The sequence below is a fragment of the Brassica oleracea genome, chromosome C7 (assembly GCF_000695525.1).
Source record: "Brassica oleracea var. oleracea cultivar TO1000 chromosome C7, BOL, whole genome shotgun sequence".
Taxonomy (NCBI): domain Eukaryota; kingdom Viridiplantae; phylum Streptophyta; class Magnoliopsida; order Brassicales; family Brassicaceae; genus Brassica; species Brassica oleracea.
Genome location: NC_027754.1, coordinates 38,417,363 through 38,443,500, shown reverse-complemented (window position 1 = coordinate 38,443,500; position 26,138 = coordinate 38,417,363). Strand labels below are relative to the sequence as shown.

Below are 26,138 nucleotides of genomic sequence, written 5' to 3'. Positions count from 1 at the left end.
ATATACTTATATATTTCAGTTATTCAAGTAAAATTTTGGATATTTTCTGTTTTTTAGTTCGGGTAAAGTTTTGGGTTATATAAACTATTTGAACTTTTAAGAGTTTTGTTTGAGTTTTCAAAAAATTTCATGTTTCAGGTATTTTTGTGTTTTCGGGTATTTCAAATTTTTTCGGGTTTTAAATATTCAAATCGGCAGACCCGTCATGTAACCAAAAATTATAGTTATTTGAATTACGAATCTGAACCGATCCGGAACCAACCCGAATCTGAACTGAAACTTTCAAATATCTAGTTGGTTTAAATGTCTAGGACATAAAAGGAATCGATCCAACTCGGCCCGAAGACCCAAATATTAAACTTTACTCTCTCTCATTATATTTGGTGTGCATTTTATAATATTTTTATTTGTTGAGTTGATAAGACTTAAGATTTATTTAGCATATTTTTTTAATTTAGTATTGCAGTCCCAAATATATAATCTAATAACATAATATGAAACCTTCTATATTGTCCACAGTGACACTGATATAATTTGTTTTGTTAATAGTGTTGATATTGGTATAGCACGTTAGTTAATGGTAGATGTTATAAGTTGTAGATCCTATAAAGATCAATTACGTTTGGTATTATATGCAGAGAAAAAAGTGGATCCAAAAAAAATATTAGAATTAAAAGAGAGATTACAATATATTTCTAAATGTTGGAAAATATTATTTGGTTGCTATATAATAGGAGTTCAGTTATAATATCTAGTTATATATAATAGGTTGGACTAAAATTGAAAAGATGCAGTAACCTTGTATAAGTAGATTTTTCAACTGCTTCCGTTTTAATAGAATAGATACTAACTAGAAGATGATTCAGAGTGTTCAAAAAATGTGTTGAATAAGCTAACGAGAAGAAGATCGTTCAGGTGGGCCTTTCATGCAAAGTTTAAGAAAATTAAGCTGTTTTCAAAATTGTATACAATATAAGGGTATTTGTTTACACTTAAAGCAAACGATTTGGCCTTATATTGCAATATTTCATTAAACAATTGTCTGTCTTCTTTGTCCCACTCTTTCTCTCTCACACTGAATTTACCTTCCGCATCGGTCCACTTTCTTTCTCTCTCTACATTGTGTCTTCACTTCTCAACATTTAAAAAAAAAACCCTCCGTTGGCTTGTGGTTTCAAGGTAAGAAAGCTGAATCGTTTGCTATCTAAACCACTATCTTTCTTTGTTTCTTTGCCATCGTTAAACTCTGTTTTCCTCGGATTTTTTTTTTTTTTTGTATGCTTGTTTGATCATTTCCTATTCCGTACAACGCAAGCAAAAAACAAGTTACAGATGGTTTTCGATTGTCCGAAAATACTTATTTTTTTCAACTCGAGCAAAGTAAAAATGGTTGATTCTCTGCTCCGGACCTCCGGTTTATCTACATTTTTGTTGTCATCAGTAAACTGAAAATGTTTTTTTTTTTTTTTTTTTTTTTGTTTCTTAGGGTTTTAAAAGTCCCCAATCAGACTAAGCCCTAAAGATAAAGGCGAAAGGTGTCGACTTTATGCGATTCTTTTTGTTTCTCTGCCTTTTTTTTTTTTCTGTCGTAAAACCAAATTAGCAAAGAACAGCCTTTGAAAACTAGGGTTTTATCTTCGGTGTTTTGATCCTACTGGTTGGTTAGTTTATACTCTTTAGTTTGCTATATTATCTGATTCACCGTTACATTGGTGCATAAGTTCTGTAATGGTTATGTCAAAAAGATTAGATTTTTATTTCACTTTTTTCAGTTGTGACATGGGTTCATAGATAGTGTTGGCTAGTAGAAGTTTTCTGAGTAAGATTCTTCTTAGATTCTTGAGTTTTATTAATTTTCCGCTTCCCATTTTGTTGTTGCAGGTTGCCAATTTGTAAGTAATGAGTCCTGGTCACAGCAAAATGCCTTCAGATTCGATAAAAGTAGTCCCTGGTAGGAGTAAACTGCGGGTTGAATCTTCAAACCCAGTCGCCAGAGGGACTCCAATGCGTAGAACTTCAAAGGTGATGTTGATCACTCCAGAGGAAGCTGTTAAACTATCTTCCGGATTCAATCAAGTGGTTGTTCCTCCAGTTTCTGAGTCACCGAGACCTAAGATTGCTCCTGCAACTTCTCAATCCCCAAGACCCGCCCTGGCTGTTCAAATTCCTGAAGCACTAAGACCTGTCCCGGCTGTTCGAACTCCTGAAGCACCAAGACCTGTCCTGGCTCGTCCCTCTTTTGAACCACCAAAATCTGTAGCGGCTCATTTTGCAACAGGTTTTAAAAAAAAGATTGTGTGCGGCCTTCGAGCTCCGAGTTTGAGTACTGCAACAGTTAGACGGAGAACCAATCCAAGAAGTTTCCATCAGTCTACGGATGGCCTTCCTCCTAGTCCACGTGCTTTGCAGATTCGTTCAAGAATTAAACAACAAGCTGCTACTAATGCAACACATACTGTACAAGGTGATGTGTTTCTAGGAGCCAAGTATTCTAAACTTGTTTTCACTAGATGACTGAGAAACACGTCTTGCGGTTTTGTTTGATATCTCTAGGGACAGTTGTGGAAGTTGGTGATAAAGCTAAAGATCATAATGCCAAGGAGACATGTCAACCAGCCTCTAATGAAAGAATCTCGGAGTTACTTCGTCATCGGCCAGCTCTGCATCCTACTTGGAAGTGAGTTACCCAACACTTTCAAATTGTCTTTTGACCTACACAAGTTACAAGCTAGCTATGCAGTTCCGTTGTGCGTGTATATGATGAACTTTTCTCTTTCAACCACTGGTACCAGAGGACGCATTGTGGATTCTTCCTCACTGCCTGAGTTTGACTGCGAGTTTTGGGCTAAACCGGCTTCCAATATCACCAGGAAGGCACTGAGACTTTCAAAAGCGATCCCTACGTTACTCGAGGTAGAACTGCTTCCTACAGGACATATTTTGAATGATGTGTATCACAGAAGCCCAAGGCTATCGGATGTGGAACTGTTCCTCTTCCCGGATGAGAAGGAAACAGAAAGGTACTCTCAAAAGCCCTTTTCTACTACAGACAAAGCTTCTCATTCTTATCCAATCAGGTTATGTTTCAGGTCTAAAAGGGAACATGCTCATCTGTTTGAGGCCATGTCGACTCGCAATGCCATGATCAAAGTTAATATAAACGGCACAGAGCTGTTGATATTCTCCTCCAAACTATTAGACAAGACTTCCCAGTGTATGCCTACTTGTATGTATATATACACACTGTCCATAATTTCTCAATGGCTCCAAGAATAACATCTGTTTTTATATGTGTTGCAGTCTTCCTCAAGAAGCAGTACAAAACAGAAAACTACCTTTGGGGTTTCTTTCTCTCACAAGCACATGTTCCAGGAACTTCTTATCAAACTGATAGAGATGTTGTTGACATGGACATAGACACTGAGTACCCAACCCCGAATCTAGCTCTCAAGCTAATAGCAGAATCACAGACCATTCCCTCAAGCTCACCAGCGAAACTGCACAGAGAAGTCAACGCGCCTCCTCCTGGTTTCGAGAAGGCGAACAAACAAGTTAGCGTGCCTCCTGGTTTCGAGAAGATATGGACACCACCCTTGGTGACACTCAACATACACGGAACTTCAAACGCTCTCTCTGGTCTAACCGGATCCGCTGGACTAGTGCGCAACGAGTCAGGGAAGTGGGTGTTCGGCTACAGCAGGTGTCACAAGAGCATCTCCGAAGCCGCGGCTGTGCTTTTGGCTATCTACCATGGTCTTAAACTCCTCTGGGACAGCGGCAGCCGAAGAATCCGCTTGGAGACGACGAGCCTTGACGTCCTCGGTGCTCTGACAACAAAACCAGACCTCTTCTACAAGAGAAAATCGATTCTGGGACTGTGCAAGGACATGATCTTGAAGAGCTGGGAGTGTGACGTTTACCATGTCTCCAAAGAGGAGAACTCGTGTGCGGAGTGGCTAGCTAGCAGATTAGATGGAGAGCAGATTCAAGGATTGGTTTTCTTCGAGTACCCTCCTCTAGGCCTTGTGGATCTTCTGGAGAAAGACCGTCTTGCAGCTGTCAAGTAACAGTCACAGTGATGAGCACAGCTTTAGATAGAGGTAGGTACATATCTTGTGAGTAATTAGAAGATCTTTTGAGTGTTAATGTGACATCGCATAAGCAATAAGTGTAACCAAACGATGTTTAACTTGTCAAAGTAACAAGAGAGCTTCCTTGGTTCTTGTAAGATGTGACATGTCAGTCTCTGGTTGGTTGATAAGCTAATAATGTTTCTCACTTTTCCCTCCAAAGAAGTTCCAAAAATCAAAATGGTCGTAAGAAAAAAGTGAAGTCAGAAGTAGGGTTAAAAGATAAAAAAAGAAAATAATAATAAAATTGAAAAGTAAAGTACTTTGAAGCTCCGTTTTAGACTTCGGAGTTCACGTTGACCCTCCACCTTCGGAGACTTTCACATCTTCCCGGAGATGGCAATGGCCGGTGAATCTTCTAATAACAACTACAGAGACTGTGACGGGAAGAGTCATCGAAAGGTGGGTCTTGTCTATGACGAGACGATGTGCAAACACGACACACCTAACGGCGAGGATCACCCTGAGTGTCCTGATCGCATCAGAGTTATCTGGGAGAAGCTCCAGCTCGCCGGAGTCTCTCAAAGGTTCAAACTTTCCGCTCTTTTTGTTTGTTTGTTTGTTTGTTGTGTGTGTTTTGGTGATAAAGCCCTAGAATTTTACTGAAATTCTGATTCTTTTTAACTGTTTCCATGTTTGGTATGACATTTAGAATCGAATTGTTTGTATGCTGATGAAGTAAATGTTCGTTTACTTGAAACTCTTAGTAAAGTGTCTACCTTTTTTGCAGATGTGTGGTTTTTGGTGGTAGCAAAGCTGAAGACAAGCATCTCCAATTGGTTCACACAAAGGACCATGTTAGTGTAGTTAAGAGTTTAAGCACAAAGAAGAAAGATTACCGGAGAAACAGGATTGCTTCACAGTGGAATTCAATATATCTGAATGGAAGTTCATCTGAAGCCGCGTTTCTTGCAGCTGGATCTGTTGTAGAGGTAATAATGCTATTTGCATAATTCACATTAGAGAAGAAACTGTTAGAATGATTGGATTTGATGATGATAGTGTAACTTAACAGTTGGCGGAGAAAGTTGCAGAAGGAGAGTTGGATTGTGGGTATGCTATTGTCAGGCCCCCAGGGCACCATGCTGAGCCAGATGAAGCTATGGGTTTCTGTTTGTTCAACAACGTAGCAGTCGCTGCTAGCTATTTACTTGATGAAAGAGTAAGGACTTGTATTGACTATTGTAATGCTATTATATTCGTTGGTGTGTTTGTTTCAATGCACTTTTGCTTTTCTTGAATGCAGCCTGAACTAGGTGTCAAGAAGATTCTGATTGTTGATTGGGATGTCCATCATGGAAATGGCACGCAGAAGATGTTCTGGAAAGATCCTCGTGTACTGTTTTTCTCTGTTCACAGGTATGTTTTAATGATGCTTACTCTTGTTTCAAAAGTACTTGGGAAGTTACTGAAAATGCATTTGTGGGCTAGGCACGAACACGGAGGCTTCTATCCAGCGGGTGATGATGGAGACTACAACATGGTTGGGGAAGGTCCAGGTGAAGGGTTTAACATAAACGTTCCATGGGAACAAGGAAGATGCGGAGATGCAGATTATCTTGCCGCATGGGACCATATTTTGATTCCTGTGGCGAAGGAGTTTAATCCTGATATTATTTTGTTATCAGCTGGATTTGATGCAGGTATATATACGGTTTAAGCTTCTTGTTTTTTAAGGATATGCTTTGTTAATAGGTGTATAACCTTCTCAATTTCTTGTTAACAGCTATTGGTGATCCACTTGGGGGCTGTCGTGTAACACCATATGGATATTCAGTTATGTTGAAGAAGGTTGGTGTTGATGTGAACTTGACCTATCGTTTGTATTTAACATAACACTGTTTGGTTTTGTTGGTTGTTTATCTTCATACGTTTAAACAATGTTCTTCCAGCTGATGGAGTTTGCAAAAGGAAAGATTGTGTTGGCGTTAGAGGGAGGGTACAATCTTGACTCAATTGCAAAGTCTTCACTGGCATGTGTCCAAGTCTTGCTTGAAGACAAACCAATTCAAGGTTCTTCTGAAGCATACCCATTCGAGTCTACATGGCGTGTCATACAAGCGGTATGGCTCTGCATGTCATAAGTATTCTGTAAATGCCTATGTTACTAGGTGACAAAGCTCATCTGTTTCTTGTGGGGTTTAGGTACGAAAGAAGCTGTCTGCATATTGGCCTTCACTTGCAGATGTATTATCATCGAAGCTCATTGATCAGAAAACTCCCACTCCAGTTAAGCACCTTCATCTGCTTTCTTCTAGCCAATCTCTGAATCTCTAACACAATTGCTTTTGTTTTGTTTGTTCATTCTAGATTATTGTTTTCTCAAGCTCCGACTCTGAAACTGAAGACTACGCTGATGATATCCTAGATCAAATGTCGAGACTCAACATTGAAAACCACCACGTAGATACAGTTTCTACATCTTGGAGAAGAGATCTCTCAAAAGTTGATGTCTGGTATGCCTCTTTTGGATCCAACATGTGGAAACCAAGGTTCCTTTGCTATATTCAAGGGGGACAAGTAAGTAATATGTTGTTTTGTGTGGGTCTACTCTGAGCTTCGGTCTTAAATTGACATTATCTATGTTTTATTTTCAGGTAGAGGGAATGAAAAAGGTCTGCGTTGGTTCAATGGATAAAACTCCACCAAAGCAAATAATGTGGGAATCATTTCCACACAGGCTGTTCTTTGGACGTGAATCATCAGTTACTTGGGGTGTAGGAGGAGTTGCTTTCATCAACCCACTTACTAATCTCAATGATCAAACTCACATGTGTTTGTACAGAATCACGTTAAGTGTACCCTTTCTTATCTAAGTTTCTGTCTTCACTTAGGACCATCTCTCGTGGTCTTGTCTGCTAACACCGTTTTTACTTGAAGAACAGGCTTGAGCAGTTCAACGATGTTCTGTTTCAGGAAAATGGATTGAAAGTAGATTCTGATTCTCCGCTCTTTGGTCTAGATACTCTGCAGTTAGTAGAGAAGAAAGGATCCATTCCACTTGCTTCGGTTAGTCGGACAACAAATGTTTGATTGATATGTAATTTAATCACACTTACATTCGTCTATGGATAATGATTACAGGGTGGTTGGTATGGAAACATTGTCTGCTTGGGGAAAGAATGCGACATCCCTATACTTACAATGACGTAAGTATATACATTTGTTTTTGGTCAAAACATAGTTAACATCTAAGCTCTAATGCTCCCTTCCAACTTGCAGTTGCACACTATCTGCTGTTGAGAAGTTCAAATCCGGTGAGATCCCTTTAAGACCTCCTTCAGAAGCATATGCAAACACTATGATAAGAGGGCTTGTTGAAGGAGGAAGATTATCTGAAGAAGAAGCTAAAGCTTACATACACAATGCTGCATCTAAACCTCTCTAGATCATCCGAGTTATTCGTGTACTATTTAAAACCACAGTTTAAGAAACATTGTGCCTTCTCTTCAGTGTTGCTTTTGAGTTTGCTTAGGCGCAAACTATGTAGTGTATGTATTTTGGTTATCTTCGGTTTAGGCTCAACCGAGAAGTTCCTGTCTAGTTATTTTATGGGGGTTTGTAGCCACCGGTTATCTAAAACTATTTTCAGAATATAAACTTAATTTATTGAAGAGATTAGTACCATTTAATCATTTTATTTTGGTCTGATAATGACCTTATTATAGTTGCCGTAACGTATTTTATTTTTGGGGGAAGAAGATAATAAATAAAAGACAGAGCTTTGTGCGTTTGTCTTTGTGTTTGGCAGATTCCATTGAACTAACTTCCGACAAAGATCCTCTCTTATCCTTTCTTCAGCTCCTCCATTGGTTTAGCTACAAGAGCAAAGGTCTCTCCTTTACTTGTTCTAACAAAGCTCCTCCCCTTAGTCAGCTTATCTCTGACGGAGAAATCAAAATGGGTTTCTTAAGTATTTGCATTAGTTCTTGAGTTTTTTATACAAAGGTCCGAGCTTTCGATTTAGTTCATTGGATTGGTGTGCTTATGGAAGATGTTTATTGCGCTGTGAATTGGAATGAAGAAAGAGAGATTCTTTGAGAGAGGAAGAAAATGGATTTGTGGTTAATCGCAGCTACAGCTGCTACAGGTTATATAGCTAAGCAGCTGCAGAATGTTACCAAAGGTAAAGGTAACTTTCTCGAGTCTTCTTCTTCCGAAGAGACTGTGAAGAAGCAAGAATCTCCTTGTAGATCCCTGCTTAGCAGATTGGCGAAGAAACCGAACGAAAACAAGTTTGGGGATGAAGAAGTACCATCAACGAGCGGGGAAGGTTCAGGAAACTATGAAGATGTTGTTCATTCAGATTCTTCTGTGTTTGGTTTACTGCCTGAGTTCCTGGAGACTGGGCATGGATATTGGAAAGCCAGTGGTGAGACGGAGTTGAGTTCTTCCTTTAGGCAGAGAAGGTTCGTTAGAAGGAACCAGCGGTACAGACGGTTAACTAAACCTTTGAGTTGTATGGAAAGCTGCTTAATGTCTCGGTTCCATGGAGAACTGATGACGATGGAGGATTACTTGACTAGCCCATTTCCATCTCCACGAGGTTCAGTTTCGAGGCCATTGCTTGTGACTGATGGGGATCGAGTTATTAGCAAGGGAACTGCAGATTCTTTGTGGCTGAGCCAACAACAACAACTGACTCTCAATGAAGATGAGGCTGCACATAGAAATGAGAAGAGCAGCAAGAGTATAAAACATGGTAAGAAGTTCTTACAATCTTTAGATTGTTGATACTTAAAGGAAAAGACTATACATGACATTTCAAGTTTCTTTCTTTTGCTTCTCAGGACTAAGTGATGCAATGGTGCTGCTACAAGTAGGGGTCTCGATTGGTCTAATCGCATCGTTCATGGCAAGGCAAGCCGAAGTGAGCAAAGTCAAACAAGAGCTGAAGAAGACAGAGAATGTGGTTCATGATGTAGAAGATGAGCTCGAGATGAAAGACTCGTTGATTGTAAAGGAGGTAGATACTGAAAAGGCAGCTGAGAATTCAGAGTCTATAAGTAATATTGAAGCAGAGCTTGAAGCTGAACTTGAAAGGCTAGAAATCAACATGGTTGAGGTCTGTTGTCTACACTTTAAACTATGCTCTTTGCTTTGCCTTGCCTTGTCTGAACACCTAGACTCAAACTCACGTCTGTTTCAATTTGTTTTTTTTTGTCAGATGGAGCAGGATTTGGAGGTAGAATTTGCACAAGGCGAACTGATAGCTGACCGGGTTAGAGGGAAGCGTGAGTCCAACCAAGATCCAAGTGGTAACTCCACACCAGAGTCAGGAAACTATGCTGTCTCACCTCGCGAGTTGAGCTTACGGTTGCATAAAGTTATCAACTCACGTCTTGAGAAGCGGATAACAGAGCTCGAGACTGCACTCCAAGAGAGCCAAAGGAAGGTGGAACAGCTGGTCATGGAATCAGAAAGCAAGAAGAGTTCATGGTCAAGAGTATGGGAAGCCCGTGAAGTGATGACAAATAAGAGTGACTCGATTGCTATAGAGCACACCAAGACTAATAATAATCATGCTGAGATGCAACCTTTGGTTATGAACTTAACAGGTGAAGCACTTGATGCATTCAACGAGTCTTACGATGAGTTGATGAACATAAACGATGACTCTGAAGATGATGATGAGTCACCACTGGAGGAGATGCACGAGAGCGAGCTTATTCACCATGAAGATTTCTCGTCGACCTCACCTTGGAGCCATCATCAGGGGGACGATTCCAAGGCTCAGGAGCAGGAGCTGCTAGATTTTATTGGTTTGGAAGAACAAGATGAAGAGATTAGTGACTTTGAGAGTGAAATGGAGAAGCAACTGATAAAGCAGATTGTTGAGAAAACAAAACAAGGTTCTCCTGTTGTGTTGAATGCTCAGAAGATGCTGTTTCTCATGGAAGAATCAGAACAAAAGTTTTAAAATTAGACCACATTTAGATTCAGTCTGATATATAAAATTTTCAAGTCTGGTTGATGTAGTAGATATGCAAAGACGGATGAAATTTTCTCATATCAGAACATAAGCAAAGTTGAAAGCCTCAAAACAAAGCGCACATTTTGTGTTTAAGTTCAATGTATGCCAATATCAAGCAACAAATTTATTTTCAAGATAGCAAAAACCAGATTGTTTCTAGATAAAGTTTTTCATTCATGAAAAGCTATAGAATCTCTATCGGATAAAATATGCAAAAGACAAGTCTTGACAACATATGTTGCTTCAAGCTCTTTTGGCAACATCAGTGTCATCTTCGAAATCTCCCACTGGTCCATTCATCATCTCAGGTTTCTCCATGCTGCTTCCAAACTGAGCCTCACCGCCAACACCAAACTGAGAGCTGTTGCCAACAGGGTTTCCTCCAAACTGGTTCTCTCCAGCGAATCCACCATTGTTGCTACCGTAAGTATTGCCAGTAGCATAACCACTACTTCCATTGTAGCCACCAACATCACCTGCACTTGCGGTTGAACCTTCACCATAACCATTACTTCCATTATAGCCACCAACAGCGCCTGCATTTGCAGCCGAACCTTCACCATAACCGCCGCCCCTAGATGCATAGCCACCGCTTGCACCATATCCACCACCATAGCCACCGCTTGCACCATATCCACCACCATAGCCACCAGTCCCGCTACCATATCCACCAGCACCACCTCCATAGCCACCAGCACCTCCTCCATAGCCGCCACCACCGCCATAACCTCCACCACCTCCTCCTCCATAGCCACCGCCACTTGTTCTATCATGTGCATAATTCACTTTTACAATCCTGCCATGGAGATCCTGATGAGGATCAAGGCATCGGATCAGAGAGGGAAATGATTCATAGTTGAAACCAACAATTTTCTCAGAGGAGAATACTACAAAGATAATTAATGAAAGTTAAACACAACGAGACACCTGGAAGCTCACAGACGTTATTCTTCTTTAAAAGAAGCAAAGATCAGCAAGAAAAGTTACCTGGCCATCCAAAGCCTGGATAGCACTAGAGGCAGCCTCTGTAGAGGTGAATGTGACAAATCCAAACCCCCTCGACCTACCAGTCTCACGATCCAAAATAACTCTAGCTGTATTAAATCACAGAGACTAAGTTAGCAAAAGACAACTTATACAAACTACTGCAAGCACATAAAAAGAACACGAAATAGATCATTGTTTTTACTTTCGACAACTTCACCGTATTTGCTGAAAGCCTCTCTTAAGCTATCCTCATTCATGCCATATTCCATACCTTACCATTGCAACAACAAAAAACTCGTACAGTTAGCAAGAACATATCAGAAAACTAAACACTTGTTCTCTGCAACAGACATTCTAGAGCTAGACTCCTCACCTCCAATAAAGAGCTTAGAAGACGACATGCACCTTATCGCCTGGAAAAGCGAAGGGCTTGTTGATAAAGAGCCCTTAGCATTGGTTTGCTTCAATATGTTTCCCAACTTACTCAGAAAAGCCATCGCCTTTAGATATTCTCTAACATATACAGAAAACGTAATTAGTCCTTTCAAATTCCTGACTTTGACGAATCAAAGCAGTGAATTGACAAAAAAAACGAAACACAAAGCACAAGCTGTTATGTCGGAAACAAAACAAAACCAGTAGCAAACATCGGAATCAAAAACCCATGAAAATGAAAAGCAGAGAAATGATAGATCACTCAAATCAAATCCGAGACGAGAGAGCCTTTAAACCAGCTAAAGAGATTCAAAGTTGCAAACTTTTAGGGTTTATGAGAAAGAAACGAGCGTGACGAGCAATACCTCTCTCTCTCTCGACACGCTTTGCTTCCTCTGCGATGCTTTGCTTCTGCCTTAAAACCCTACTTGTGCTCGATGACGGGTTTATGTAGCCAAGTTGCAAATGTGAACAAATCGTGACCGTCGAAAACAAAGAGATCTCAAGTAAATATAAAACACGTGTATCGTTTTCATTGGGCTGTCATTTACTTTACGTGACAGCCTAGTAGCTATAACGAATTAAAAACGATTACTTTTCAATTATTGCAAATCAAATTAGAGACAGAGTATATATTACATCATGTTACACAAAATCACTGAATACGGAAAAATAAATTACAAAAGATCGAGTCACAATAAAAGGCTCGAGTAATCATCATCAATTCATCATCTCCTACGAGAGCTGCGCAATGATCTTGGAGAAGGCAAACACTCAAAGAGATCAAGAAGCAAACTCTCAATATCTTCACAAGTGTATCTCACGTGTTTCTCACCTATACGAGCTGCGTTTCTTGCAAGAAACCCTCTGTAGGACTGAACAACTTTGACAGCGGTCGAGATGTGAAGATCATCCCTCAGCTCAGGATCAGGGACCGACCAGCGAGTCTGGTTCTTGTAAACATCATCGAACGCGAGACAGAAGAGCCTGCATCTGTCTCTCGAGGTGGAAACAGAGTCTTTGCTGTTGTCTTTAAGCAGAGAGAGTACAGAGCTCCACGTGGCTCTCTCGTAGTCCGTGACGTTGTGTTGGTAGCTCGCGATGTGTTTCCTGATCCACTCGTCTCCGAAGAAGTGTCTCAGCTCTGATGTTTTCACCTTCTGGACCATGTAATGACAGTTGTTCATCAAGAAGATGTACTTGAGCGGCTCCTCTGCGTAGAGCTGAGCTTTGCGTTCGAGGGTGGATTCTAGAGCTGTGACGATTGATCTGAGGTGTCTCGCCATGGGAGAGAACGTGGAAGGGAGGATGTCTTGTCCTGTCTTCTCCGGGATCGAGTCGTCGACTTGCATGTTCCCGAGGAGTGTGTTTAGTGCATCCCTGTACTCAGGTAGAAGCTTCAAGTAGTTCATTACATACCTGGTCAGGTGATGTATTCCGCCGCCAGAGAAGGCGCGTGTGGATTCATCAGAGGCTATTGCGTTTTTGAACTTCGAGAACGTCGCAACCGTACGATCAGCTAGCGTCTTCGCCAGCTCGTGGAAAGCCATTCTTAGAAACGACCCCGTTTCATCACCGAAGAGGTTATCAACGTCCAAGAGAAGCTCTGCTGAGACTTCGTACATGCCGAGGAAGCGCTCCAGCATCTCAGGCTGGCATGATCTGAGGGACACAGCTTCGCCAAAGGCGAGGAGAGATAGTACTGTATCTTTCGAGATCTCGACGAAGCAAGCGGCGGAGCTCGGCTCGAAGTCTCCCAAGATCTTGTCGCAGAGCTGTTTTTCGCTGGCGAGGTAGACCTGAGTCGCGATCTTTAACACCTTCGTCCATTTTCTCATCTCACCGTTCAAGTCCTCCCACTGCATTCCAAGAACGTCCACGCAGCTGAATCTCTCCATTTCGAGAGTGGTGGACATGTACTCATCGAGAGCGTCTCTTCTGACGGTGATGAAAGCTTCGCAGAATGCTTGACCATAGTCGCAAGCGAACATCGCCTTTGCAATAGCTTTGATGTGAGGAATGACGAGGGGGTCGAGTAAAACGACATTGTTGGATCCCAATATCTGTTGGTCATCAGTAGCTTCAACAACAACATCATCTAGGGAGACAAAGGACTCATCGTAAACAATATCCTTTCCACGGGAACTGACGGACAAGTACTGAGGCTGTACATGCTGTTTGTACTGATTCAGGACATCGCAGAGCTCTTTCTCGAGCCTAAACATCGCGATGTCAAGAACAACCGCAGCTTGGTTGTAAACATCTTTCTCCTTCTTGTTGGTTCTGATGGGCAACGCTTTGAAACTCGTAAGAACTCTTTGAACATCGTGGAGGGCTTGGAAGAACAAATCAGCTTTAGAGACACCAGCTTCCAATATCATCGACTGGTTTTGTTCCCAGCCAAGGATAACCTTCTTAGCCTCTTTGAATTTTTTCTTGATCTCAGAGAATCCTGTATCTTCAACAACAACTTTGGTATCAACGATCTCAAGTGTTGACAGATGAGACTCTAGGTCACTTAGAAGCTTTGTCAAGTTGGGATCGAGGTTGTTATCAGATGCCCTCAGCGCCTTGACGACATGGTGACATGCCTCCAAGACATGATATTTCACTCCAGGAACAACGGGAAGCTTGGATTCAAGCCCTGCCATATCCAAAACCAAAGACTAGAGCCTAAAACTCAACTTCAAACTCTAGGAGCAAACTCTAAAAAGACAGAGAAGAAGACAGGAAACTCAAAAGTTGTTTCCAGGTGAAACCACAAAGGGGAAGGGAAGCACTATAAGACTAAGGTAGACTAATAGAAAATGTTTAAACCAATAATCCTTAAAGATGCTAGAACAGGAGAAGCTTTTCTAATAAACTAAAAGGGCTGTTGTTGTGTAATCACTAGGTAAGTTTAATCCTGGGAACCCGGAATGAAATAGACAGAGAGGAAGAGGAATCCCCACATGAACATGGTAACAACCATAAACTAGACAGTCTTAATAACCCTTTTGACATACTTATGGTAATAGATCAGTGAAGCCCTCTTCAAATCCAACATTTTTTTTACCAAACCTCCTCACAAGACCATTCTATCCCTATCTCTCTCTGAAGAAACAGAGTCCCCTACAATCCCGGGAAGAAACAGTCAAAGTCAACACCTTTCTGAAACCCCTTTCTTGCTTCTGCAAAAAAAAAAAAAGGAGAGATTTTGAAGAAAGTCGGACACAAAAAAGTTGGAACCTTTACATGATCTCACAGAAACATTTTATCATACACTTGGTGATCAGACGTACCTTTAATCTAAAAAAAAAACAGAATCTTCAAAAAGAAAGGGTTTTGATTTTACTTTCTGTAACGATCAAAGAGGAAGAGAATAAAGCGAGATCAATATGCGGAAGAGGTAGCGAAAAGAAAAAGATGTTCGTGGAAGCAACTTCATTATAAGAAAAGGTTGAAAAATGGAATTAGTATAAGGATGGAGCGAAAGGGAGCTCGTAATTTCGTTGTGATGGAGAAGGGTTTCAGGAAAAAATGAATATTATTTTTTTTGTCTTTGGTGACTTATTATGATGGCTTGGCCGCCCCATATCTAATTGAGATCGATTCGGCCATTGACTTCTCCTCCACACCACATGACCCAAACCCGACACAAATTTGGGGATAGGAATACAAGTACGAAACTTTGGAATAATCCTTTTTGCTCTCGCTATTTACAAATATCACCTATTGTTTCATTTGGTTACACTTGCCTCCATTGATTCCAATATTTTGGTTTCATAATCTCTTTTTAATTATACTTTGTAAATAATTTTTCATTAAGCACATTTGAGTTTGGATGATGATATAATAAATATCGAGCCCAGACACAAATTACTACACCTAAGCTTTTATCATCAATTATTATTTTTATTAAATTTAGTTACGATTCCAGTTTTATGTTTGTTAACCAATATAATTGTGATGTCACTTGGATATATTGTTTGTGTTTTCAAATATGATTCTTACAAATACTGTATTTATCAGAAGAAGAATATAAATTGGTTTTCATTTCCCACATATTAACGAATAACCAGGTTGTTAGATCAATTGAATACTCTCTCCGTTTCATTTTAATTGGTACTCTAAGTTTATACACATAGATTAAAAAAACATATACTTTTTATATATTTTTAAAACAAAAACACAATTACTTATACACTTAACCATTTTTTCAATCAATAGAAAAATAAAGTAGAAAATTTTATTAATAAATTTTTGCATTGAAACTCTAAAATAACACTTATTTTGAAACGAATATTTTTTCCAATAATGACAATTAAATCGAAACGGTGGAATATAAGGGTAGAATAAAGTAGAAAATCTTATTAGGACATTTTTTTGTAGGTTTTAGGAAAATAAGGGTAGAATAAAAATTGCTCATGTTTAATGTTTTGTGGGATTTAGTTATTGCGCTAAATTAATTAATAGTCTCCTTGGTCAACTATACTAGAAGTTGACTGGCTGAAGGAAAATACTGTTACATGTATTGATCTGAACCGCTCGATGATACATATGCCCTACAGCTCATCGTAGGAAGATTTTTAAAGTCAAATCCTTTAATTTATTCGAAATTAAAATTACACACAGGTCTTAAACCATTTTGACCAAAAAAAAAAAAACAGGTGTCAAACCATCCGTTTCATTCCAAAGGTTACAACACTCGGAGAGGCGCCAAAAGCGGTTGTTGTTTTAAGAAAAAGAAAATCAAAAAAGAATAATTCGCGGGGGGTAATTAATCAAAAACTTAATAGCTCCCGCTCAACTCTCTCTCCCCCTTTACAAAAACCCTTAGCTCTTCTCTTCCTCTCTGAAGACAGAGCTTTTCAATCGAGAGAGATAGAGATAGAGAGAGAAAAATGCAGACTTCAGTGACCCCAGATGCTATCTCCGCCGTGTTGTCAAACCCATCTTTCGATTCGTCGTCTTCAGATCGATCTGAGATCGTCGTTCAAGTCGTTGATCTCAAGCCTATCGGCAATCGATACACGTAAGCCTCGTATTGTGTATGATTCCATTATATAGATCTGGGTTTTTGAAAAGAGCTTTCCTTTTTCACGCCATAGTTTAGGGTTTTTGGTAACCGATCTGAAACAGTAATAGGGTTTGTTCTGATGGATCTAGTGTTTGATTTGATTGGTTGCTTAGATGTTTATGATTTTTGGTTTTACAGATTCAGTGCTAATGATGGGAAGACGAGAGTCAAAGCAAATGTTTACTGCTTCGCTAACACCTGAGATCATTTCTGGGAAGATCCAGAATCTGGGTCTGATCCGTCTCCTTGATTTCACTGTTAACGACATCTCAGGCAAATCAACCAAGTAAATAATCTGTTTTTTTACATCTCTGATCTTTGAAATCATAACAGATGTTAAAATATGGTTTTTTATGTGTGATTGAAAACCTTGCAGATACTTCCTTGTGACAAAATGTGAGTCTGTTGCTTCCGCGCTTGATTCCGAGGTTGACTTGGAGGGTAAAAGCGAAGAGGAGGGTGGTGAGGCCAAGAGGCAGAAGCTAGATCACTCTCCCATGAGTGATGTTGTTTGCTTCTCAGATAATCACTGAACAGAGGGGAAAGTAAGCAAAATCTCTAATGTTTTCAATGTTCTCTTTTGAAATTTATATCGAGTGTGTGCTTGATCACTATGTTTTTTTTTTGTTGCAGTGCTGCACCAGCTGCAAGAATGTCCATGACCAGAAGAGTTCACCCACTTGTGTCCTTGAATCCCTATCAAGGAAGCTGGACCATCAAAGTCCGAGTCACTAACAAGGGAGTCATGAGAAACTACAGAAACGCTAGGGGAGAAGGATGTGTCTTCAATGTTGAACTAACAGATGAAGAAGTAAGAAAGCTTGTTATTGACTTTTTATGTGAAGTGTGTTTACTCATTTTGCTGTTTTCTGTTGTATTTCAGGGAACACAGATTCAAGCCACGATGTTCAATGATGCTGCACGGAAGTTTTATGACAGGTTCCAGCTGGGAAAGGTGTATTATATATCAAGGGGGTCACTTAAACTTGCTAACAAGCAGTTCAAGACAGTTCAGAATGATTACGAGATGACACTGAATGAAAATTCAGAGGTGGAAGAAGCTAGTGACGGGGAAATGTTCGTTCCTGAGACTAAATTCAAATTTGTACCCATTGAAGAGTTGGGTATGTATGTGAATCAGAAGGAGCTTATTGGTAAGAGCCGTTTATTTCATTGTATATTTATTTTGCTAGTAGCTTAATATACACTGGTTTAGGATGATAACAACTTGAATATTGTGCTGTTTCCAGATCTTATTGGAGTTGTTCAAAGTGTCTCCCCTACCATGAGTATCAGAAGGAGAACTGACAATGAAATGATACCCAAGAGGGATATAACTTTGGCTGATGAGTCAAAAAAGACTGTTGTGGTGTCACTGTGGAACAACTTGGCAACCGGCATAGGTCAAGAACTGCTAGACATGGCTGATAAGTCTCCTGTGATTGCAATCAAGTCTCTTAAAGTTGGAGACTTTCAAGGTAATCTTGGGTTTGCTATGATTGAACAATTTGTTTAAATAACGCTTATCTCTAGACTTGTTTGCTGATCTCATGCAATCTCTTTCTCTCAGGTGTTTCGTTGTCCACCATCAGCGGAAGCAATGTAGTGATTAATCCTGAATCACCAGAAGCCAAAAAGCTTAAATCTTGGTATGATTCTGAAGGCAAGGAAACATCCATGTCTTCCATTGGCTCAGGGATGAGCCCATCTGCCAAGAATGGATCTTGGTCTATGTATGCTGATCGAGTCCCTCTCTCTCAAATCACAAGCAACCCATCTCTAGGCGAGGACAAGGTACTAAAACATTAAATACCAGCCCTGTACCAATATTGCTTTAACTAAAGAGTTACATACTTATTATGAATTTTGTTCTGTTGCAGCCTGTGTTTTTCAGCACTAGGGGTTACATAAGCTTCATCAAACCAGACCAGACAATGTGGTATCAAGGTTTTAAGACTTGTAACAAGAAAGTAACTGAAGCAATGGACTCTGGTTACTGGTGCGAAAGTTGCCAGAAAAAAGATGAAGAATGCAGATTAAGGTTTGAAACTCACATTCATACTTTGTTGTGGTACCACACTGTCTACCCTCTTCAGACAACTTAGTTCTGTTTACTTTGGGTGTTGTCAGGTACATAATGGTAGTGAAAGTCTCTGACTCGACAGGAGAAGCTTGGTTTTCCTCATTCAATGACGAAGCAGAGAAGATTATTGGATGTTCAGCTGATGAGCTCAACAAACTAAGATCAGAGGTAAGGAGACAACCTTTATAAAAGCTAGTATCAGTCAACTTAGAACCACATTGAGCATTTCGATCTCATGTTCAATGTTAAAACTTGTTTTCACAGGGAGGTGAAGTGAATGAATTTCAGACAAAGCTGAAAGAAGCAACATGGTCCTCTCATGCCTTCAGGATCAGTGTCACTTAGAACGAGTATAACGGTGAGAAGAGGCAGAGGATAACTGTTAAAGCGGTAGCTCCTGTTGATTTTGCTGCTGAGTCAAGATTACTGCTCCAAGACATCTCCAAGAAGAACACATCAGCTTCTCATTAGTTTTCAAGTTTCACATGTTATGACTCTATTTTGCCTAAAAGTTCCACAACTTTGCTTGTAATATATAAAGCTTCTCTGCTGCAGTTTTTGAGTAACATTATTGAACTGGATTAAAGCTTGTTCCTTAGTAATATCTGTCTGCTTCACACTAGCAAGTGAGATAGTGTTATGAATCTAATGGGCCTTTGAAAATATATTTATCAACAGGCCCATTTAGGCTACTAAAACCAAAACCCTTCGTCGCCAACACATTCGCCTCTGCTTTTTCTCTAGAACTCGCGCCGATTTGCTTAACGCTGCTGGATTGGTCTAAAGCTCTAAACTTTGTACTGCACTTCGTCCCCGGAAGTCCTACACACGCGAGCACTCTTATTCACGCGCGAATTTGGTGGTGGGTATTGAGAATGGAGGAAGAGAACGAAGTGGTGAAGACGTTTGAAGAGCTTGGTGTGCGTGAGGAGCTTGTGAAAGCTTGCGAGAGGCTGGGATGGAAGAACCCTACTAAGATTCAAACTGAAGCTCTTCCTTATGCTCTTGAAGGTAAAGTTTTTGTATTTATTTTGAGGTTTGTTTACGGTCTTTGCGAGAGACTAGAAAGTTTGGAACTTTGTGAGTATTAGGGTCAATCATTGAGTCTAATGTGAATGATGATGTCTCGTTTCAGGGAAAGATGTAATTGGACTTGCGCAGACCGGCTCTGGTAAAACCGGAGCCTTTGCGTTGCCGATATTGCAAGCACTTCTTCAGTTTGTTAATGATGCTGAGCCTAAGAAAGGACGTAGACCTGATCCTGCCTTCTTCGCCTGTGTTTTGTCTCCAACTAGGTTTGATTCACTTTCCTTAGTTTCTTCTAGTGTGGGGAGATTATTCTTATTCTTGTTGGATTTAATTTGTTCTTCTTTTTTTTTGTCTTCTGTCCAGAGAGCTAGCAATCCAGATTGCTGAGCAATTTGAAGCTCTAGGATCTGATATAAGTCTTAGATGTGCTGTGGTAAGCTGATGGTTTTACTTACTATGGTTGAAATCTTTGTTCTACAAATGGGGTTTCAAACTGAATATGTTTCTTGATTTTTTTCCAGCTTGTTGGAGGTATTGACAGGATGCAGCAAACTATTGCTCTTGGAAAACGGCCTCATGTTATTGTATGGTTTATTTTCTGAAATTGTTTTCTATATTTGTTTGAGTGTCTGCAGTCACTTAACGGGAGTGAATCTTGTTGTATAGGTTGCAACACCTGGTCGTCTATGGGATCACATGTCTGACACTAAAGGCTTTTCTCTCAAGACGTTGAAATATCTGGTAAATTTTTAAGCTTTTCTTTTTCGTTTTGGTATAATATAGGCTGTTCTTTGTTCGCATCTGTTTTAAAAATCTACTTTCACATTTTTTTTATCAGGTTCTTGATGAAGCAGATAGACTGCTGAATGAAGATTTTGAGAAATCTCTTAATCAGATTTTGGAAGAGATCCCTCGTGACCGTAAAACGTATCTCTTTTCAGCAACTATGACTAAAAAGGTAGAGACCTTGCTTGACAGTGTGTGATTTATCTATCTAAACGTATCTCTTTTGGTGGTGTGGAAGTCATAAAGTGACTGAATCTGTTTTTGGCCTTGTAGGTTCGGAAACTTCAAAGAGCATGCTTAAGGAATCCTGTGAAGGTATGGGAATCACTAAATTAACTTCAATTATTTTTCTTATTGCAGCAATCATAATGTTTGTTGTTTGCCTCCAGATTGAGGCTGCCTCCAAATACTCCACAGTTGATACTCTAAAACAGCAGTATCGGTTTGTTCCTGCTAAATACAAGGTACCTTATTTTCACTACAACAGCCTGATAGATATACATAGATAGGAGACTTTTAACTTCTTTGAATATATAACGAACTTCTAATTATTTGCTTTTTATCAGGACTGCTACCTTGTGTACATTCTGACTGAAATGCCTGACTCAACATCGATGATTTTCACCAGAACTTGTGACGGTACTCGTTTTATGGCTTTGATGCTTCGGAGCCTTGGTTTTAGAGCCATTCCTATCAGTGGTCAAATGACTCAGGTTAACGACCTGCTCCAATCTCTAATGGTTTCATGACTGTTGCAATTCTCTTAAAAAAATTTCTAAATTGTTTTCCAAATATATCCTCCAGTCAAAGAGATTAGGAGCGTTGAATAAGTTCAAAGCAGGGGAATGTAACATCTTGGTTTGCACTGATGTGGCTAGTAGAGGGCTCGATATCCCATCTGTTGATATGGTTATCAATTACGACATTCCCACAAACTCAAAGGTTTAACCTCCTTCTTTTCTTGTTTTTTCATGGCTCAGTGATCTTGAGAAGTAACAAACATTCACATTCCATGTTTTTGGTCATTTAGGATTACATCCATAGAGTTGGAAGAACAGCTCGTGCTGGACGTTCTGGTGTTGGGATATCACTTGTAAACCAGTATGAGCTCGAATGGTACTTGCAAATTGAAAAACTCATAGGTAAGTAAAAAAAAAATCTACAACTTGCAATTTAGTTTTCTTCTCTCATTGGATAAAAAGACATGTGACAATGGTTCTACGTTCAGGCAAGAAGCTGCCTGAATATCCAGCTGAGGAGGACGAAGTCTTGTCATTGTTGGAGAGGGTCTCAGAAGCCAAAAAGTTATCCGCAATGGTACTTTTTACTTTGCATTGATACTGTTTAAAAGGTTAAATCTCGTTTGCTTTCTAATCTTAGAATATGGGTGTTCTTTTGGCAATCTCTGTTGCAGAATATGAAAGAATCAGGAGGTAGGAAGAAGAGAAGAGGAGAAGATGATGAAGAGAGTGAGAGGTTCTTGGATGGTAACAAAGGTGGTAACAAAGGAGGTAACAGGGACAAGAAATCTTCCAAGAAGTTCAAACGATAAAAATGCTCTCTCTTTGTATTGTTTTCTGATAATAAACTCCAATGTTTTGAACTTTTTTGTATCCGAGATATTTGCCATGTTAACTTAAAGAACTTGAAAGCTCTGGTCTCTCTATTCCTTGTGGCTATGCTACATTTGGTTTTGTTCTTAATTTGGTTAATTACCTAGTGAAATTAACAAATCAGAACATGTTCGCAACAAGAACACAACTTGCATCGTACTTCCCTGTGTTCTTGCTTAAGCCAAACATCTAAGAACATGTTTGCATCAAGAACACAACTTGCATTATTATATCTACTCTTCTTGCTTAAGTTAAACAGCTAAGAACATGTTTGCAACAAGAACACAACTTGCCACAACAAAAGGAAAAAGAACACAACTTTATAATGGACTTTTATGAAATTGAATGTTTATGAAGAAAGGTTCTAAAGAAGACTTAAAAGAAAGGATGAAAAACCGACCAAGAAAACCAATACTACTATCAAACTCAACTCTCAAGTAACGGCAAGCAAAAAGAATAGAAAAGGTGCAAAACAAAAATAAAAAAACTATCCTCTTATGGAGGAGGATGCCGTTACATGCAAAGTTAAGATGAAGCACCACCGCGAGGCCCACCATGTCCTCCTCCTCTTCCACTCCCTCCGTTTTGAGGAACCCTTTGGTAACCTTCTCCATTGTTCCGAGGGTTTGAACTCCTTGGTCTACCGGAATATTCACCTCTTCCATAGCCTCCTCTTCCTCCTCCTCCACCACGTCCTCCTTTGAAACTCTCGTTTCTGAAGCCTCCTCTTCCCCCAAAGTACCTACCCCTTCCACCTCCGTTGTTACCTCCTCCTACAAAAAGATTAAACCCATCTTTCATATTACACACAAACTCTTCACCAAAACCATCTTTTTCTTGAGGATCATCAGGTCTCTCATTTTTTCTTTGTTACCTCGACTGTTTGTTTTCTTCTCCTCTAAAACAGCTTGACGATCACCAATTGTAACCGGTGAGGCCTACCAACCAAAAGAGTCAAGACTTTTAACTCCAACAAGGATATAAGAACGGCTATAGTTTTATTTACCTCGAGAGCACTTTGCTTCCCGCTAGCCGTTTCAAACTCCACAAAACCAAAACAGAAACCTTGCTGCTGAAGAGTCACACAAACAACGTGTAAGGAAAGAGTGTTTTGGTCCCTTTTTTTTTGGAAGAGATTTGTATAACTATATATCAAACCTTATTGCTTCTGACTTGAATCCCCTCATGCTTGATAGCACCAAAGCTCTTGAACACCTCTTCAAGCTGTGTTGGTGTAGTGTCGAAAGGTAAGTTCCGAACATATATCGAATGTCCATCATCTGACAACAAACAAACAAAATAAAATCAAATATCCAAAGGGACTCTGCAATATTCAAGCAGAAAAATGAAAAAGTTTTTTTTAACCGACCTTCCACATCAACATTGCTACTGTTTGGAACATTCTCTGGTGCTGCTGCTGCAGGCTCAGCAGGAGGAGCAGCTGGCTTCGGTTTGGTAACGACAGGAGCTGCTGCTCTTGGCTTGCTCCGAGCAACTTGTGTTGTTGGTGCTGGACCGCTTTTCATCAGTTTGAGCTGTTGAAAAACACACAAAGAAGACTTGTAACGTTTTACTATAAAACAAAAATGATTAATGAAGCAGTTAAGACTCACGATTGAAGCATAGGAATGCTTAGGAGCATCTCCCTGAGGCAGTGATGGAACCTCACTGTGACTTATTTGCGCTGGAGGTTCGGTAGGCTCAGCGTCAACAACAACTCCTTCATCTTTATCAGAAGGATCATACACCTCCGCCACACTGTCAAGATCTTCCTCCTCCTCAATAGTAGCAACTGGCTCTGGCTCCACCTCGGCCTCGCGACTGACAACAACACGTTCTGGTTCCACAGGAGTGTGAACATCTCTGGTGGTTGTTCCATTGATGGCTTGCGTTGTCACCTTATTTTCCTCGAGGAAGCGAAACACATCGTTCAAGACAAAGTAGCCCTTGTCCTGTGGAGCCAAGAAGAAAGTTTGGCTGAACTTCTTCCTCACGTTATCGTTCCCGGTTAAACGTCCCGTCACCAGGACGATGATGCCTCTCTCATGAGACTCCTGAGCATCCGCAGTTTCTATCTCGGCAGTGTACTCTTCGTATTTCAATGACAGGATCTTATCGTTGATCGCCTGAACAAAAAAAAAAAATATCAAAAGTAAAATCAAGTTTAATCTAACAACATATAAAAGTTGAGTTAATAAATAAAGTAAAGAGCATAAATCTCACTAGCATAGTTGTGACAGTAGTCACAGCACCGGTCGCATCAGGTCTGGTTAACAAGCTGGAATCCTGATAAAACCGGTGAACTAAACCGGGAGACTGGTGGAGAATGTGATAGTATTGCTCCACAAAGGCGCGGCCAACAACCTCAGCGCCAGGGGAAGGGCTAGCTTCCTGCTGTGCCATCTATATACATATACAGTGAGAGTATATTATTAAACAAAATTTATGCTCTTTATAACGGATTAAAAAAAAAAAAAAAGAAGGTTTATATCCAAATATTAAATGATAAAAAGAACTCCGTAAACTAAATCCACTGAAAAGGCCAAAAAGGACTTGCTACAAAAAATCAACTCAAGCTGTGAAACACTGAAACTCATGTTCTACGTACAAAAACATGAGTTGAATTGAACATTTAACAATGATGTATTCATTCGATTCTAACCTCAGAGCCATTGTTGAGACCTGATTCAGGGAGAAGAACAAAACCTTTCTCTGATTTGGTAATTAGATTTGTAAATTTTATTACTTTTGATCAAATAACATGAAGAATGATCTGATTTATTAGAACTCAGGCGAAAAGTCAACGATCTAACAAAAAGTCTTTGAGATTTCACTGTTCTAGATGTAACACTTAGCTCACACAAACACAAAACCCTACAATGAATTAAGAGATCAGAACACTTCTACAAGAACAGCATTAATTCAGAAACCGAGAAACAAACAATAATAATTGAGCTAATGATGTTTTGTAATAAATGAATCGAGAAGAAAAGTAAATGAACGAATTGGTCAGATCAAATCTCGGTAAATAAGTTTTTATTTATAACTTCGACCAAATCGAGAAAGATAGAAAAAAAAAGAAAAAGAAGAGGAGATCGAAAGAGGAAATGAAGTGTGGTTTGTACTTACAGTGATCTGAAGGAGGGAGAGGACAAAGAGAGATCTGCTGCAGAAGCTGGGAAACAGAGCAAGGACGAGCGAGACAGCGACAGACGAGAAAATAGAGTGTGTGAGATGGAACCAAACTAGTTTAGTTACCAAGTTTCAGTTCAGTTTAGTTTAGTTTAGTTCGGCCCACGAATACTCAAAGTTGGGCCTCTCTTATATCTCCCATCTGACTGTTAGGTTCGGCCCACTAAGACTTAAGGTTGGGTTTCTCTTAAATCTCACAAAGACTCACAGCTGGGCCTCTCTTAACTCTTCTATCTTTTTACTTGATCTCTACAACTTCGAGTTCGAGATTTACAATAGGTTTCCATGACACATCAATCTGGTCAGATTTTTGTGATGATTATTTGACGATTACTTGTTGGTGTAAAATATTCTGTGAACCTGAAGCTGGACTGTGATCTGTGAACAATCATAACGCCATTATTATTCTTTTGATATTTTTTTTTTTTAACACTGAGTTTTCATTAATTTGAAAGTCCAAAAAGACAATGTTACTGCAGAGACAAGGGAATATAAAAAAGCTGAGAAAAATACAAGTACCAGTAGGTACCACAACACTCTTATAAAAGAGCTATAGAAAATGGAGACAACTTAAAAACCACCAGAGAACGGAGGAGAAAAAAAAAAAAAATTAATTCCCTGCCTCTTGCTGAATAAGTTGCTGCAGCCACAAAGGGCCCCCAGACCCAACATACGATTGTGAGCGAGTCCCTGTAACCACGCTTTCTGCAATTGCTTGTGCTACACTGTTATCACTGTTATTCTGATCAGATACATAGCATATAGACCATACTTCAAAACAGTGTAAGAGAGCTACGATTCGTTGGATAAGGGGTAGGAGATCCATATAGTGATAGGGGTGTAAGAGGGA

General features: G+C 39.8%; 8 protein-coding genes across 15 annotated transcripts; 5 read left to right on the top strand and 3 right to left on the bottom strand.

The window, feature by feature from the left end:
• Positions 1-1,065: 1,065 nt before the first annotated feature.
• On the top strand, positions 1,066-4,279 carry LOC106303916. Of its 6 annotated transcripts, XM_013740275.1 has the most exons (7): positions 1,066-1,179; positions 1,487-1,535; positions 1,882-2,464; positions 2,554-2,677; positions 2,793-3,020; positions 3,078-3,226; positions 3,301-4,279. In XM_013740275.1, exons 3-7 carry the CDS (start codon positions 1,900-1,902, stop codon positions 4,065-4,067), a joined length of 1,833 nt encoding a protein of 610 aa, XP_013595729.1. In that variant the 5' UTR covers positions 1,066-1,179; positions 1,487-1,535; positions 1,882-1,899; the 3' UTR covers positions 4,068-4,279. The 6 variants fall into 6 exon arrangements, with proteins under 6 accessions (XP_013595729.1, XP_013595730.1, XP_013595733.1 ...); XM_013740276.1 differs by lacking the exon at positions 1,487-1,535 and having other exon boundaries at positions 2,560-2,677; XM_013740279.1 differs by lacking the exon at positions 1,487-1,535 and having other exon boundaries at positions 3,090-3,214.
• A 96-nt stretch (positions 4,280-4,375) lies between these two features.
• On the top strand, positions 4,376-7,757 carry LOC106301381 (histone deacetylase 5-like). The gene is made up of 13 exons (XM_013737761.1): positions 4,376-4,657; positions 4,861-5,062; positions 5,146-5,292; positions 5,377-5,489; positions 5,562-5,773; positions 5,857-5,921; positions 6,023-6,193; positions 6,276-6,359; positions 6,441-6,650; positions 6,728-6,921; positions 7,016-7,139; positions 7,215-7,279; positions 7,353-7,757. The coding sequence occupies exons 1-13, from the start codon at positions 4,467-4,469 to the stop codon at positions 7,516-7,518; spliced, it is 1,944 nt and encodes a 647-aa protein (XP_013593215.1). The 5' UTR covers positions 4,376-4,466; the 3' UTR covers positions 7,519-7,757.
• Positions 7,758-7,865: 108 nt separating this feature from the next.
• On the top strand, positions 7,866-10,097 carry LOC106306304 (kinectin). The gene is made up of 3 exons (XM_013742874.1): positions 7,866-8,832; positions 8,921-9,195; positions 9,298-10,097. The coding sequence occupies exons 1-3, from the start codon at positions 8,184-8,186 to the stop codon at positions 10,048-10,050; spliced, it is 1,677 nt and encodes a 558-aa protein (XP_013598328.1). The 5' UTR covers positions 7,866-8,183; the 3' UTR covers positions 10,051-10,097.
• A 45-nt stretch (positions 10,098-10,142) lies between these two features.
• On the bottom strand, positions 10,143-11,984 carry LOC106306305 (glycine-rich RNA-binding protein 3, mitochondrial). Of its 2 annotated transcripts, none has more exons than XM_013742876.1 (5): positions 11,892-11,984; positions 11,465-11,604; positions 11,294-11,362; positions 11,092-11,198; positions 10,143-10,914 (listed from the first exon to the last, which is right to left on the bottom strand). In XM_013742876.1, the coding sequence occupies exons 2-5, from the start codon at positions 11,586-11,588 to the stop codon at positions 10,348-10,350; spliced, it is 867 nt and encodes a 288-aa protein (XP_013598330.1). In that variant the 5' UTR covers positions 11,589-11,604; positions 11,892-11,984; the 3' UTR covers positions 10,143-10,347. The 2 variants fall into 2 exon arrangements, with proteins under 2 accessions (XP_013598330.1, XP_013598331.1); XM_013742877.1 differs by having other exon boundaries at positions 11,465-11,606; positions 11,898-11,923.
• Positions 11,985-12,107: 123 nt separating this feature from the next.
• LOC106306317 (exocyst complex component EXO70A1) lies at positions 12,108-15,113 on the bottom strand. The gene is made up of 2 exons (XM_013742887.1): positions 14,808-15,113; positions 12,108-14,696 (listed from the first exon to the last, which is right to left on the bottom strand). The coding sequence occupies exon 2, from the start codon at positions 14,175-14,177 to the stop codon at positions 12,255-12,257; it is 1,923 nt and encodes a 640-aa protein (XP_013598341.1). The 5' UTR covers positions 14,178-14,696; positions 14,808-15,113; the 3' UTR covers positions 12,108-12,254.
• A 1,225-nt stretch (positions 15,114-16,338) lies between these two features.
• Positions 16,339-19,217, top strand: LOC106304380 (replication protein A 70 kDa DNA-binding subunit D). Its single transcript, XM_013740791.1, is given in 12 exon segments — positions 16,339-16,540; positions 16,724-16,760; positions 16,762-16,871; positions 16,962-17,094; positions 17,096-17,130; positions 17,219-17,396; positions 17,469-17,739; positions 17,836-18,063; positions 18,156-18,379; positions 18,466-18,626; positions 18,716-18,836; positions 18,933-19,217. Coding segments are annotated over 12 exon segments (1,836 nt in total). The 5' UTR covers positions 16,339-16,409; the 3' UTR covers positions 19,140-19,217.
• Positions 19,218-19,386: 169 nt separating this feature from the next.
• LOC106303564 (DEAD-box ATP-dependent RNA helicase 10) lies at positions 19,387-22,138 on the top strand. The gene is made up of 13 exons (XM_013739830.1): positions 19,387-19,679; positions 19,804-19,963; positions 20,061-20,130; positions 20,219-20,281; positions 20,364-20,438; positions 20,536-20,655; positions 20,757-20,798; positions 20,873-20,947; positions 21,050-21,196; positions 21,288-21,425; positions 21,514-21,625; positions 21,712-21,800; positions 21,898-22,138. Exons 1-13 carry the CDS (start codon positions 19,544-19,546, stop codon positions 22,033-22,035), a joined length of 1,365 nt encoding a protein of 454 aa, XP_013595284.1. The 5' UTR covers positions 19,387-19,543; the 3' UTR covers positions 22,036-22,138.
• Positions 22,139-22,398: 260 nt separating this feature from the next.
• LOC106301159 (ras GTPase-activating protein-binding protein 2-like) lies at positions 22,399-25,335 on the bottom strand. Of its 2 annotated transcripts, none has more exons than XM_013737498.1 (8): positions 25,226-25,335; positions 24,320-24,499; positions 23,710-24,222; positions 23,466-23,631; positions 23,255-23,376; positions 23,103-23,168; positions 22,971-23,034; positions 22,399-22,869 (listed from the first exon to the last, which is right to left on the bottom strand). In XM_013737498.1, exons 2-8 carry the CDS (start codon positions 24,497-24,499, stop codon positions 22,622-22,624), a joined length of 1,359 nt encoding a protein of 452 aa, XP_013592952.1. In that variant the 5' UTR covers positions 25,226-25,335; the 3' UTR covers positions 22,399-22,621. The 2 variants fall into 2 exon arrangements, with proteins under 2 accessions (XP_013592952.1, XP_013592954.1); XM_013737500.1 differs by lacking the exon at positions 25,226-25,335 and adding an exon at positions 24,759-25,194.
• Positions 25,336-26,138: the final 803 nt, after the last annotated feature.